This window comes from Monopterus albus, unplaced genomic scaffold (genome assembly GCF_001952655.1).
Source record: "Monopterus albus unplaced genomic scaffold, M_albus_1.0 scaffold129.1, whole genome shotgun sequence".
Taxonomy (NCBI): Eukaryota; Metazoa; Chordata; class Actinopteri; order Synbranchiformes; family Synbranchidae; genus Monopterus; species Monopterus albus.
The window spans coordinates 1,866,432-1,881,530 of NW_018128009.1; the positions used below are offsets into that span (position 1 = coordinate 1,866,432).

Here is a 15,099-nt window from a genome sequence, read left to right on the forward strand (position 1 = left end):
GTCTGTATGTGGTGGTTCTTGATGCACTGACACCAGCCTCAGTCCACTCCTTATGGAGCTCCCCCAGATTTCTGAATCGCCCTTGCTTGACAATCCTCTCAAGGCTGCGGTCATCCCTGTCACTTTTGCACCTTTTCCGGCCACATTCTTCCCTTCTTCTTAACACTCTGTTAATATACTTTGATACTGCGCTCTGTGAGCATCCAGCTTCTTTTGCAATTGCCTTTTGAGACTTTTCCTCCTTATGGAGGGTGTCAATGATGGTCGTCTGCACAACCGTCAAGTCAGCAGTCTTCCCCATGATTCTGAAGCCTACTAAGCCAGACTGAGACAATTTCAAGGCTGAGGAAACCTTTGCAGGTGTTTTGCATTAATTAGCTGACTAGATTGGGACACAGGGAGCCTACAATGTTGAACTTTGTCATGATATTCTAATTTTGTGAAATACTGGATTTGGGTTTTTTTTGTCATCAAATTTTTTGGCACATACCTGTAAATGACTACATGATACAGCTGCCAACACTTAAAAACTCTCCAGACTTCTGGTGAAGTTCACTAAGCCAAAGCTGGTTTTTATTGTTTCGATAATAATGTTGAAAGTAAAAGTATTAACTTGAAAGCTAAAAATCTGCCAGACTCTCAGCCATCTAGTCCATTAAAATGGTTTCACAGTTTTTCCAAGTCTGTTTTAAAACAACAGTCAGATGCTCATATGTACCTTGAAACAAGTCCTATAGGTTTTCTGTCTGTCAGTTAGTTTGTGCTAATTTGATGAATGACATTATTTAAAGAAGATACTCATATGAGCATGGGGCCTATCTGTGTGAGAAGGCCGTGAGATTACATAACAATTGAGGACTCAACTGATAGGTACTATACATAGTATGTAATCATATTACCAAAAAAAACAACAACAACACAATGATCCTTCTAGGCCCCCTGGAAGCCTGGGATGTCTGCATGTAGAACCCAGTTGGTAATCCAGCCTTCCAACCTGTAGGATTGTGGTTAAGTCTTGAATATGCTTCATTATTCATCCAAGAAATCAGTCATTTAATAAAACTTGACAGAAGGATTACGAAATGTCTTCAGATTTAACCAACAAGTTCAGAACATCCTGGCAGCTCAGAGACAAAGACATGCACCACATCTAAACCCAAATGTCCCTGGCTTCAATCCAACCACTACATTTCTGCATGTTTCCTGTTTAGTTCTGAGCTGTATACTATCAATAAAAGGCAAAAAAAAAAAATAATAAATCCAACAACAAGCTGCTCAGCTGTCACTTAAACTCCATCTTCCCAAAATGTTGTTGTAATTTCTTCCAGCTGTGAATAGTTCCTCCATATCCTCAACAGCACTCTCAAAGATCCAGCATTTTTACTGTGTAGACTTACCAGTTTGAGGACACTTTATTTCATAACTACCCATTGTGCCCTTTGTTGAATAATTTTGCAAAGATGTGGTTAATTTCCTTCCCAAAAGCTCAACATGCACTCCACAGTTCATGATTTTAAATGCTGATACCTGTGGATCAGATGGACTTTTTCTTGAATCCTGCACATAATATGTTGAATGAGTCATAGTTCTGCTACATTCCTCTCAGTGAATCACTGGATCCAGATACATGCTGTATACTTAGTCTTAGTGTAATTGATATCAAAACTAGGGCAAGTTCACATCTCTCATATGGTACCTATGGTATGGAACAAAAATAATTGTTCATTGATAGAAAACCAGCAATACAAGTGTTGCCAAGCACAGAGCCACGGTTATCCTTGTGTTACATACCATAAATAATTAACTCAGCATTAATCAACATGGCACAGTTGACCATCCTAGTTAAGATTACTGGAGTTAGAATAAACACCTATTTAATGCAGAAAAGGTACAATTGCAGTTGGCGATAGATCCCCTGAGGCTATTTCTTTTTTAGGTTTCATATGATTTCTTTGAAGTAAACGTTCACTTGTAGTTGGCGGGTAACTAATGTGTATTAATGATTCGTTATGGAAGAGCTGATTACAGAGACGTTAAATCTCGCCTGTCCCTGAACATCTCACATATACACTGGCTTTTATCATAAAGCATCTAGTGATCGCAGACAATATAGAATAAAACAACTGGTCATGCATTAATCAACCCAAATAGCCTATAAATAAAGGAGCAAAGTTAGCAGTGCATTCCTTGCTGGATTCTAAAATCGACATCTGAAAATGATTTTGGAAAAAAGTGGATTGCACCATTATGGATTCAAGAAGATCCCCTGGGTTGGATATTAGGCTGTTAGTTGACACACAGTTATATGAACTTTATAATGCAATCCAGTGTAATTTTATATTTGCAGTTTTTTAAGAACCTTTCTGTCAGATTGTTTTGTGGTCAAAAAGAAAACTGTATAAACCAAGGTGGTGAGTCTTTCGCAATTGTCTCAACCGTGCTTATATAAACTGACCAAATGTGTTATTCATCCGGAGCTCAAGGCTCCTCTTTCATTGCCAAACAGTGTTATAAACTATTGCTGGCTTGCTTTTGAGGTTCTTGGCTCACTGTGACAATCTCCAGGGGTAAAGAAAGGTAAGTGCAGAGAAAATACTAGTTTTTACATGTGTTGTTCCTCAAACACCACCCCTTTTTAATTTGAATCAAGCAGAGTTTGTGACTGGGCCAAAGAAATGATTAAAACCACGCTAATATCTCTGAGTCAGAGGAAATGATAACGAAGTTTCACATTAGTGATATTGAGCAAGAACAGGTTTCTTAAATATACAGCAAGTCAAGACGACTCCTTGGCACTCGCAGGGACCTCGATAATGCCCCTGTCTGCTCTTGTAGACATTCCTGTGAGAAAAGATTATGGGCTGCGGGTTCAGTGCTTTATTATTTTTTTATAGTGCCAATCACTGATCATAAACAAAGCAGGTGCATGCAGATACTGGTAGAATTGGCTCTAAATTGTGAGGTGATGATAAAAGGCAAGGACTGATGCTTGGCTCACAGGAATTGTTGCAACCTAAAGGGGAATTCACAAGTGACAGCTGAAATAAACCTGAAGCACCATCATGTGGAGAAAGAACCAGAGTTGCTCGCGTCTCCCTTCACAGATAGTCTCAAAAGAACTCATTGCTTAATGTTTCTAACTCCCTAACTGACTAAAGCAGAAATGTATCGTATTAGATTATCTGGCTGACAAGGCTCCAAAACCAACTTCTGCACACTGGTGTCCACATAAGAAGATCTGGAAAGAATCTGTTTAAAAACATTATTTGGAAATACTTTTATTTTGATGAATGACTACGGTCATTGTGAGCGGTACAGAAGATGAATGAAATGAATGAATGAATATGATCATTGCTATATTAATACAGAGTTGCACTAAATTCCCACCATTATCCACATCACTCCCGGTCAGGTTGCCGGCATCACTAGATTTATGAAATTACTAAGAAAAATTGTGCAAAACTTAAACAATGTGTGTGTTTGTGTGCGTGCAGTTTTTCACAGTCATAAAATGTACATTATATTTGCAAAGTTTTTAAATAAATATCTATATTAAATGAAGGCCACTTAAGCAGCTGACTGGTTTTATATTTTGTCTGTTGTGGTCCCAACTTTGTTCTTTGCCTAATGTCATTTTACCCATGTATGTTTTTCTCTTTAGTCTTAAGTTTCACTTCTGCTGGACTGAACAAGTTCAGTGTCTCCCTTGTTAGGATTACCTGTGGCCTTGGATTAGTTCAGTGCATTCATGCTCTAAGAGGGACTGAAAGATGTTGATGGCTGTACAATAACTGATGAATGTTTTGCATCAATATTTTTTGTTGGTGATGTAATCAGAACACAAAGCCATAGCTAATTAGTTGAGACTGGCCCTAGTCTGTCAGTTATTATTGACTTACAGTGTGGGACAAAAGAGCGGTCCTCATTTCCATATGTCATTTCAGTTCAGTATTGCACAACACCGGAATACTTTTCAACATTCAACCAAATGACTCACATATTAAGGGAGCCTAAAGTGATTGAAGGAGAGTCAACAAGCAAATAGGCATATGTGTATAAGATGAAGCTGTTTAGCCACAACTAAAGGAGTCAGCTATTTTTCATTACAGAATAACATAGAGCAGAGGGAGCGTGTTTTTCCACAGATACTGCAAACCACTTCTTAGGGTTTCTGTACTGATCAGGGTGAAGTGCTGAATAACCCACAGCTTCTACTGACCTCGCTTCTAATGAGCCCGCTACATTGTTTCCAAAACAGAACATTGTTGTTTTGGAAATGAACTGGCACAGTACCGAGGCCCGACAGCAAAACTCTGCACCTCCTGCTCTTCCACACACAGAGCCTGTTTTGCCTGGGCAAAGTGGGCTGAGGACAGAGGCAACATGACATAGGCTACACAGTCTTTTTCAGCCAAGCAATGTGTGAGAGAAGAGTGATCGGCAGGTACAGACTGCAGCATGCCTTTAATGACCACCTGGCACAGATCGGGCACATAAACTGGGATAGTGTAAGACCCCTGGACGATGCAACTCCTCAGCCTCCCCATGTTGTCCCTGTAAAAGGGAATAGTGGCTGTCACCATGAAGTTACAGGAGAATGTCTAAAGCCCAAATATCTGAATAGCGTCCATTGTAACAGTTGAGGAACAGCATAAGGTGGTGAGCCACAGAAGCTGTTGAGAGGGTCACTGGGGCTGCTCTCTGTACTGAAGCCAAAATCTCTGATCATGATGCAACTAGCTGGTGGTATAGAAAATGTTTTCTGCCTCTGTGCATGATGTTGTTGTCATGCTGAAATATCACAAATAAGATTTAAAAAATTCAGTATGGTTCTGTTTTGACATTTTATATTTACCTTCAGGAAATAAAATGTTTAGCAATCTCATTAAAAATTTTAAATACACTGGTTGACTCTTCCTCTGTTATTTTTTGTAATTGTTCCAACTGGATTAGTAACAAATTAAAACGTAAAAAATGTAAAGGACTATAAAAACACCATTCTATTTATTATTATTATCAGTGGAAAAAATAACTACTTCACTACAAGTTTGAAGTAATTTCAGAGAAAAATGTACTTTTTAAACAGTTTATCCAACAGTCACATTTACAAATCAAGAATTTAGATTAAAAAACACATTGTATGTTCATAAAATACATTCTATTCCTAAAGATTTCAAACTTTTAAGCTTGTGACACTTTCTAAATTTCTCAGATATTGCTGATTATAATTCCAATTATTCTCTAAGGTTCCTAAGGGGAAAATTATTTAATATTATTGTTAATATCACTTAAATAAAGCTAAAATTAGAAGAAAGATGATCGTAAGGCTGGATACCACTGGGCTAAACTACCTAACTGTATGTAAAATAGCTAAAACTACTCTATGTGAACCAACTAAAACAATAAATCCTGCAGTACTTACACATTACGGTCAAAGGTCAAAGTGTTTCATTCAGTGGCTATAGTGGTGATATCACTGGTCTGGCAGCCATTGACTCAGACTTAACAAATGAAGTCCTCCATTGTGTTAGGGTGATTTTTATTTTATGCACTTAAGAATGGTTTTATTTTATAGCACACATAAGTGTACATACTTATATGTCACTGTTATGTTTATATAGTTATGAATATCACCCTATGTGTTCACTGAACCACTGGTCAAGTATTTGCTGTGTGAGTCACTGAAACACTAATGCAACATCATAAGTCTTGTCCACTAAATTACTGAATTTCATTAGATTTATGGCTGTAGCTAAGGGAGCTCATAGTTACTTATCGTTCCTCTGGACTGGTGGACCCAAAGGAGTCTTGGTATGGTAAGGCTCCAAGTTTATTAAAATAGATTAGACGTAGATGAGAAAGCTTCAAAGGGAGAACAGTTATGCACACACACACACAGGTAAAACAGTTTTAATTAAGTGAAAACAAAGGAAGAAGTGAGTGTGTATGTAGGAATTACAGTAGTCCTGGCTTTATACATAAACACTGCAGTCTTATATCCCACTAAATCAAAAAATGTTAACAATTTAGACTGTATGAAAGCTGCATTGGTGTGATCCCTATACCCCATCTTATGCACAATTCTTATCGCTCTTTTTTGTAATATATATAATGGTTGAAGTGAGCTTTTGTATGTGTTTCCCCAGTTTTCAACGCCATACTCTAAGTATGGTAGAATCAATGAAGAATACAAAATGCGTAGTGCTTTCCCGTCCAAAATATATCTAACCCTTGCCAATATCGATATATTCTTTGCTATTTTGTGCTGAACATATCTGATATGAGATTTCCAGGAGAATTTGTCATCAAGTATGACACCTAGAAATTTAATTTCATGTACTCGTTCTATATTAGCTCCCCCACTTTTCAATTGAAGTTCATTATCTAGTCTACGATTCCCAAATACCATAAATTTAGTTTTATCCAAATTCAGAGATAGTATATTACTATCACACCATTTCTTTATCTTCTCAAGTTCCTGTGAAACCCGTCCAGAGAGTTGCTGTAGGTTTTCACCCGATGCCCATATGGTAGTGTCATCAGCAAACAAAACCACTTTCACTAAATCAGAAACCTTGCATATATCATTAATGTATAGTATAAATAATTTAGGTCCCAAAACAGAACCCTGAGGCACTCCACATACAATGTCCAGCTCACTCGATTGGTATTCACCCAACTTCACAAATTGACGCCTCTGTGTCAAATAACTTCTAATCCATTTCAGAACCATTCCTCTGATCCCATATTTTTCTAACTTGTCCATTAATAATTCATGATTGATTGTGTCAAATGCTTTTTTTAGGTCAATAAATATTCCCACCGTGTTATTTCCTCTCATCCATAGCACTTGTAATGTCCTCCATCAGGTCAGTAATGGCCAAAGATGTCGATCGGTTCGACCTAAAACCATGTTGGCAATCAGAGAGGATTTTATGTCTATCAATAAATTTGTCTAATCTGTTATTAAAGAGTTTTTCCAAGATTTTTGAAAATTGTGACAACAGAGAAACTGGTCTATAAGAGAAACCGGTTTATTTGTCATATGCACAGTTGATTAACAATGAAACTGAAGCTCACCATGTGTCTAACAGCAGAGATGACGTGTGCAAAGCACAGCTTTGTTTTGAGATTGTTAAGCTTCCTCCTGGTGGTGATTCGGGGCAACAGGTCTCCACCGCTGCCATACTCCATCACCTGGTAGAGCTTCCTATTGATCTCGATCACCTTGTAAAGACGCGCCACGCTGGGGTGCCACAGCTTCACCATGCTGCTGATCTCTGGGGACGTTGAAGGCTGGTTCTTCTGATCCTGATGTAGCTTGTCAATGACTTTGACTGCTGCTCTCTCTAAGACAGAAGAGGAGGGGGAGGCTTAGATGTCAGTGATTGATTTGAAGAGGGTTTGATGAGGTGACAGATCAGAATTAAGATACAGACATGCTTAAGAGATTTAAACAAAGGAGACATGCAGAGATAAATGCCACAGTTACGCATGAAAAATGCTGATAGAAAGAACTTCTAGCAATTAATTTAACTGAAATATTATTACCTCCACCAAGGATGGGGGTTATGTTTTTGCTGGCGCTAGTTGGTTTGTTTATTAACAGTATAACTCAAAAAGTAATGAACAGATTTTAATGATTTTTTTGGAGGTAGAGTATGGCCCATGGAACAACTGATTAGATTTTGGTGCTGATCCATATCATAATTTGGATATAAGAATATTTTAAAAGATTATTCATATTCACCGGTGCTGGAAAGGCTGCTGACTGTATATGAGCCCCCTAGTGGCCAAAGTGCATGGTTGCATGACAGCTGCCTATTCATTGTCAATGGAAACCAAGTGCTGTCAGTCAGTACACCCCGCTGTGCGAGACAGGGACCGAAGGAGCCCAGCAAGGTGACAGACCAGAGCTGGGGAAAGATCTACTCTATGTAGTGACAGCTGGGAGAGGGCCAATCAGGATTATCTTGATTCTAGCCGGTGAGGTCAGAGATTTTTAGCCAGGCTCAAAGCTGTTATAATTTTCATCCATAGGACTAGATACACTATGTGCCACTTTATACACAAATGCACATAGACAGGGAGAGCAGAGGCAGAATTCACTCCATAGTGCAACAATCAGCCACTAAGGGAGACTGTACGAGCAGTTTATCAAACAGCTGTTGAACAAGCAGAAATGTGACATCTTCGGTGCCAGTGGTGGCACTGAAGATGCACTGAAGATTATATTATTGTATTATAATTAGTGATGCATTATTGTGTACATCACATTTAATGTTGTAGTTGGTAAAGGGGGAGATAGTTTTAACTAGTTTATATGCATTTCATTTTAATTACTGCTGGGTAGCTTATGGATTTTCCACCATAGATCAGTGAGGTCTTAATTATACTGTATTTTTGGTATTAATCTGGCTCTGAAAAGTGACTAGTTACTAAAGTTAAATAAGTGTGGAGTATTGGAGTAAAAAGTACAATATTTGCCTCTAAAATGTAGTGAAGTCAAAGTATGAAGTAACAGAAAATGAAAATACTCAAATAAAGTAGAGATACCTCAAAATTATACTTAAGTACATTTCCTCAAGTACAGTGTTTCTTTACTTTTCACCACTGTTTACCGCTTTGCTTGTGGCCCAGTCACTGTTTTACCCCTAAACCAATGAGTGGATGTCTTTTTTCATGAGTGCTTGCTCAAGGGGGATTTGTTGGGTTTTCCCTATAATATTGTAAAGTCTAGACCTTACTCTGTGAAGTGCCCTGAGATGACTGTTGTAAATTGGTGCTACACAAATAAAATTGAATTGAATTGCTTTCAAACTAACAAAGATATCAGCGTTATTCCAAATGCCAACAGTAGGTTGTCACAGGCAAGCAATTATATTATGAAGGCCAAACTATCATGAAAATATTGCTTTTTAAGGCATTATGGGGAGAATGAGTTGCCCTTGACAGAGGTAGCATTCTCTCAGTGCTGTCCAGTTATAAGGTATGACAACAATGTGGCTAAGAACCAGGAATGCTGCTACAAACATGCACCCAGAGCCACTGGGTGCACACTCATACACATGTACAGGTGTAATTTTCATCAGGGCATTTCAGCAGAAATCAAATGCTTTGCAGGGGTCTAGGGAGATCTAGGGTGATGGCAGAGGCTTATTCAGGGGATTGGGTATCTACTGACATGAACATTAGTCACAAACCAGGTCAGACCATGTGCATAACAGCAAAGGCTGAGGCATAGGCTGTCCAGACTGAACATAAGGGGATGCTGTTAAAGTTAGATGCAAACCAGAAAACAGGGATCCGTTTCAGATGTAAATATTAACAAAAACTTAAAGAACTCATGGTTTCTGACCTTTCATCAAAGCGTGGATGTCCAACCTGACTGTAGAGAAGTTGCCCTGCCCGATTTCTCCATGCAGCTCATAAAGCCAACCCTTTGACCAAGCACCAGGTCACTGATGATCTTCTCGTTGTGGGCCATGTCATAGATGACTCTCTCAGACGGTGACTGCCTCATACTCTCTGCTTCAGTCAGCTGTGGGATGGCACACATGGAAGCAGAGGCTGACAGCTTGACTTTCTTTTCAGCCTTTGGACCATGGTCTCTGGACTTTTTGCTCACTTTCTGCTTCAGCCATAGTTGCTTTTTGATGGATTGAAGAGAAATTTGAAAAATAAGTAAGAGTGTGACATCAGTGCAGAGATACATTTCTTTGTAAAGGGTTGTAGAAAAGGAAGCAATGCTTTTGTATGAAATGGTGATTAGGATAAATGTACAGTTTTAGTAACAGGAATCACTGACATTATTTTTGGTAGATGCAACCTTTATATTACACTTATTTTTACTATGTCATAAGTACCAGACTGCTTGACACCTACAAATGTTGGTGTGCAGACAACTAGTGTGACTGTTCCATGTATAAGACACTGGTAATGAGACTGACCACCATGCTAGCTCACTTTGTCTTGTATAATGCATCTGGCCTCTTTTATATCAGCAGTAACCTCCATCATAGATGGTTAGTTTGTAAGCTGTTGGTGTCCATTAGTGGAAATCATGTACATTATGTATAAGACGTTATATCCTTTTGTTTCAAATATCCAGTACTCAGATGTATGAGTACACTGCCATAAATGCAAGACTTACATCTGTTTACCCAATATTACACTGCTGTGCTGTCGGTGCTGTGACTAGGAACTTCTTAGTTTTGGGGTACTAGATAGATGCTGATGTATATTTGAACTGTGTTAGATCAGTTTTAATATATATGTTTTCATATTTAAAAATGAGGAAAAACTGGATGTGCTGACTTTTCCAGTTTTTATTTTTTGATCTGAAAACACCAGTTTTCAGTTATCAAAGCTCAGCACTCTTCTTTTAAAAGACTGGCCAACATATTCATTTTCCCACAAATAAGACAGTATTTTGTCACCCCTCTGGTGTAAACCTTTCACCCCTGTTTCTTTGGTATTTACAGAAAACTGCTGATTGGTTTCCAGCATTACATAACAACCAGGAAACAGGATCAGAGGTCTGACTGTTCACTCATGAGAGCTTAAACCTAGTGTGGGTGTTTTACAGTGCACATGTAACCTCTCAAAATGATTCCACCTTTTAACCAGGGGTAAACTGTTGAATACATTAGTCAGGGATCAATAACAGCAATATATATAAGTGTCAGATATTCAATTTTTAAAACTGAACAAAACAATTTACAGTAGGCTCCATTCTTTAGGTGCCCAGGATTACTCGCTTGTTTTAGATCCAGTATTATTGGGACACTTCTGAATGTAGAAGGCTGTTTACACTGTACTAACAGAGACTAAAGTTGTAAAACATAAATCAACAGAGTAGTCAAACTAGGGTAAACGTTCTTGTACAAATATAGACTATTGGCACTGAATTAGTTAGAATATCATATAATTAAACTCACATTTCAGTCAGTTTGAAATGGATAAAGATAACTATTAAATACTACAAAAAGTAAACTCCTCTCTTTTTTGTAGTTGTTTCACTTTATTTTATTCTCTCTGCACTCTTCTATACATGGCGCTTGTAGTTGTGTCTGTTTTATCTATATATGCATTTAATGATCTTACTTTGTGTGCATCTTGTATGCATTCTAATGTTTTATCTATCTGTGTGCATTGTGTTAACCAAATCTTTTTTGATATCCTTCTTAAATGTTTGGTTTCTTATTGACATCTAAAAAGGTACAGTCAATTTTACTGACAACAACGGTCTTTAAAATAAAACTAATAAATAAAATGTATATATTTATAAAGTCCCTATAACCAATATATGTATAATAGATAAAATTACTACATGTGTAAAAGGAGTCTCACTGTGAAGAACCCACAGATAAAATCGCAGAGTCGAAAAAAAGAAAAACAGAGGATGGCTGCAACAGTAGCAACGCCTGTAATGTCCACGGAGCATGACCCTGACCGTTGTGGGAGCGAGGAGGAGAGCCGTGGTGCCGAGGTGTCGGAGGAAAGCAGCCAGCAGCAAACAGGCCCCACGGCCGCCGTGACTCACAGCCGACTGTCCAAACTCCCGCTGGCCCGCATCAAGGCACTGATGAAGACCGACCCAGACGTGTCACTCGCCAGCCAGGAGTCTGTATTTATCATCGCTAAAGCAACGGTAAAGGTTATGAAGGAATGCTTACTGGTTATGTCTTCACAACGTGATACTAACGTTATTGCTATTTGAAAGAGCTACCGGTAAGTCAGTGACGACATATTTACGTACAATGTGATACAATAATAGGCTATTCAGTAATATATGATCAGTATATTCTGGGACACATACACGTTATACAGGGATGAGAGTTGAATGCGTTGATTCAATCTCCCATTTATTTATAAATCACCTTTAAAAACAACATCAATTGGCAAAAGTGCTGTACATTATAATACATGACATAAAACAGCATAAAAAGAGAGAGAGAGAGAGAGACACATCCCTCTACACTTAAAAGCAATAATAAAGAGGATAAAAGAAAACTAAGCTATCAAGTTGTGTGGTAAGTCAGGGCATAATAGTAGGATTTAAACCAGGATTTGTAACCAGTCATTGATGGGGCCTTAGGGGCTGCAACTGCAAAAGCATGGTCACGTCTACATTTTCCCCTTGATTTAGGAACAACCAGAAGTAAGTGATCAGCAGACCATAAAGGTTTGTCTGGACAACAGGGTTGAGAAGTTTGGAATAACAGGGAGGGGCTAAACCATTTTGTGCTTTAAAAGCTATTAATAGGATTTTAAACTAGATCCTGAAAGGAACAGTTAACCAGTGGAGAGAGGCCAGGACAGGAGCGGTACACTATTACAGGTACAAGTCAGAAAAGATGCTGCAGCATTTTGAACAAAGTGAAGGTGATTCAGCAAAGAATGACACCAGTATGAAGGACATTACTGTAATCTGAGTGGTTTGAAATGAAAACATGAATAAAATTTTCAAAAATAATAAGTGTAATAAGTGTTTAAATGTTACCATCAAAAACAGAAGTAGTTTATCTTATAAAAAGTATATAAAGGTACTGTAGCTTTCATAAACTGGATGTTAAATAAGTGTGGTATCCAAAAGTACACCGTGTAAGGCATGGAAAAGAAGCTTGCTCAAAAGTGGGACAGAGCTGGAGAAATAATTCACTAAAAGTTAATTTAGTTACCTATTTATTGATCTTTGCTTAACGTGTGCAGAATGTGGGACTTTGAAACCAACCTTGTACATTTCTAACAAAGAAGATAGAGGGGAAACCTGAGAAGAATAAAATGAAAATTAAAAAAAAAAATTAAGTTTAAAACGATAGGATGATTAATGATTTTCTTCCTTCCAGGAGCTGTTTGTTGAGATGATTGCCAAAGATGCCCTGGTGTATGCCCAGCAAGGGAAGAGGAAAACCTTGCAAAGAAAAGACTTGGGTAATCACTGCAAAGATATTCTCAGTGGTGTGTGTGTGCATACATACAGAATCACTGTGCTTTAAAACAAATTCAATGTTTGACTAGTTGATCAGCTCAGACCAGGCCATAGCTGTATAGTTTGTGCAGAAACAATAATAATATTTACACACTAAAGGTGGTACCATGCTGATTATTGTAGAGGGGATTAGATTTTCCTGGAACACTGGTGAACGTGTAACTGCTGACATACCTATGATCTTGATTAGATCAGTTTTACATGGACATAAAAGAACCTATTAATCAGTTTAGACTTCATTGTCTTCTGTTTTCAGCTGTCTGAATTAAACTGCTTCCCTCTTCTTTTCTTTTGCCTTCGCAGACAATGCAATAGAGGCCATAGATGAGTTTGCATTTCTTGAAGGTAAGCCTTGTCAGGCCTAACAGAAATCCTCAAGGTCCTTTGCTTCAACATTGCATAAATATTGTTTTAATTTATATTCAGGTCTAATGTTTTTAAAACTACTTGTGTTGTTAATGTCTTATATACACCAAGCAGAAAAAAATCCCCTGCATGTGGAAAATAAAAATACACAGCATTCAACATGCTCATGCAGATGTGAACACATGTAATAGATTTTGACTACATTTTGTACCAGTATACATCCTAGTAATTCTTTGTTTTCTCTCTAGGCACACTAGATTAAAGATGGCTTCAGGAAACAAATGAGACCAATGAATATCTGCAACCATTCAAGAAACCTTCCATTACAGGGTCACAGTTTCTTGCTGAAACCTTTTTGGTATTTTTCTAAATCAAACTCTCAAACTGGACATGTATAGATACTGTTCTACAATGTGTCATTTTCAAACTTAACTTGGGAGACAACAGTGTTGATATGTACATTTTTTTGTAAATATTTGTGAAATACTACTATATAATGGAATAAATAGCATTTTAAATAACCAGATTCTGTCATAATTAAACATCTGCGGCAGTGCATCTTCATCAACTTGCCACATCGAATTACTAGTAAATTTGTGTTTTCCAAGACAAATATTGCTATATTGTTTGTAATCAGTGTCAGAATACATGTTCACAAGGGCTTGATGTTTGTGCTGTCACATTAAAAACTGATGTAACAATCACTTTATCAAACAGGACTTTTCTCCACAAGATGTCTGAATAAACTTGTGGTTGTGTCCTATATTGTTCTAATAGTTTTTTACTTTTGGTGTGTGGTTAACATCCCAAGCACTGGGAGTTTGCCCTGTCTTTCTATATTTACTTTTTTGTTGATATACACTAATCAGCCATAACATTATGACCACTGAGAGGTGAAGTGAATAACATTGATTATCTCGATACAAGAGCACCTGTTAGTGTGCGGGGTATATTAGACAGCAAGTGGACATTCAGTTCTTGTCGTTGATGTGCTGGAAACAGTACAAATGTGCAAGTATTAAGGATCTGAGTGACTGTCAAGGGCCAAACTGATGGCTGATGACTGGGTCAGAGCATCTCCCACACTGCAGGTCTTGTTGGTGGTTACTGGTGTGCAGTGGTTAGTACCTACCAACAGTGGACACCCAAGGCTCACTGATGATGAAGTTGATCTACTGTAGATCAAGCTTTTAAATTTCATTCATCCTTTTCAAAGGATTCTAATTATGTTGGAATCTTTGTTACAGTGGTTGAAAATGAGAAATACTGACCTTTGACCTTTATGAAGAGCAACATTCAGTGGCTATAGTGGTGATATCACTGGTCTGGCAGCCATTGACTCAGACTTAACAAATGAAGTCCTCCATTGTGTTAGGGTGATTTTTATTTTATGCACTTAAGAATGGTTTTATTTTATAGCACACATAAGTGTACATACTTATATGTCACTGTTATGTTTATATAGTTATGAATATCACCCTATGTGTTCACTGAACCACTGGTCAAGTATTTGCTGTGTGAGTCACTGAAACACTAATGCAACATCATAAGTCTTGTCCACTAAATTACTGAATTTCATTAGATTTATGGCTGTAGCTAAGGGAGCTCATAGTTACGTATCGTTCCTCTGGACTGGTGGACCCAAAGGAGTCTTGGTACGGTAAGGCTCCAAGTTTATTAAAATAGATTAGACGTAGATGAGAGAGCTTCAAAGGGAGAACAGTTATGCACACACACAC

General features: G+C 37.9%; 2 protein-coding genes across 2 annotated transcripts in view; one reads left to right on the forward strand and one right to left on the reverse strand.

Annotated features, from left to right (window-relative positions):
• Positions 1-2,994: 2,994 nt before the first annotated feature.
• LOC109967439 (serine/threonine-protein kinase NIM1) overlaps positions 2,995-15,099 on the reverse strand; it is an 18,919-nt gene continuing 6,814 nt past the window's right edge. The window contains 8 exon segments of the mRNA XM_074527663.1: positions 2,995-3,013; positions 4,294-4,589; positions 4,591-4,636; positions 4,638-4,738; positions 4,740-4,767; positions 4,769-4,791; positions 7,081-7,349; positions 9,359-9,433. Coding sequence (XP_074383764.1) covers positions 2,995-3,013; positions 4,294-4,589; positions 4,591-4,636; positions 4,638-4,738; positions 4,740-4,767; positions 4,769-4,791; positions 7,081-7,349; positions 9,359-9,433 — 857 coding nt within the window.
• Positions 11,392-14,087, forward strand: LOC109967477 (DNA polymerase epsilon subunit 4-like). Its single transcript, XM_020613058.1, has 4 exons — positions 11,392-11,653; positions 12,852-12,936; positions 13,298-13,339; positions 13,609-14,087. The coding sequence occupies exons 1-4, from the start codon at positions 11,405-11,407 to the stop codon at positions 13,620-13,622; spliced, it is 390 nt and encodes a 129-aa protein (XP_020468714.1). The 5' UTR covers positions 11,392-11,404; the 3' UTR covers positions 13,623-14,087.

Excerpts from the sequence above, each read along its gene's own strand:
- LOC109967477 (XM_020613058.1), top strand. The coding sequence starts at position 11,405 with ATGGCTGCAACAGTAGCAACGCCTGTAATGTCCACGGAGCATGACCCT. Across the intron at positions 11,654-12,851 it reads TTATCATCGCTAAAGCAACG|GAGCTGTTTGTTGAGATGAT; the intron begins GTAAAGGTTATG and ends TCTTCCTTCCAG. Across the intron at positions 12,937-13,297 it reads CTTGCAAAGAAAAGACTTGG|ACAATGCAATAGAGGCCATA; the intron begins GTAATCACTGCA and ends TTGCCTTCGCAG.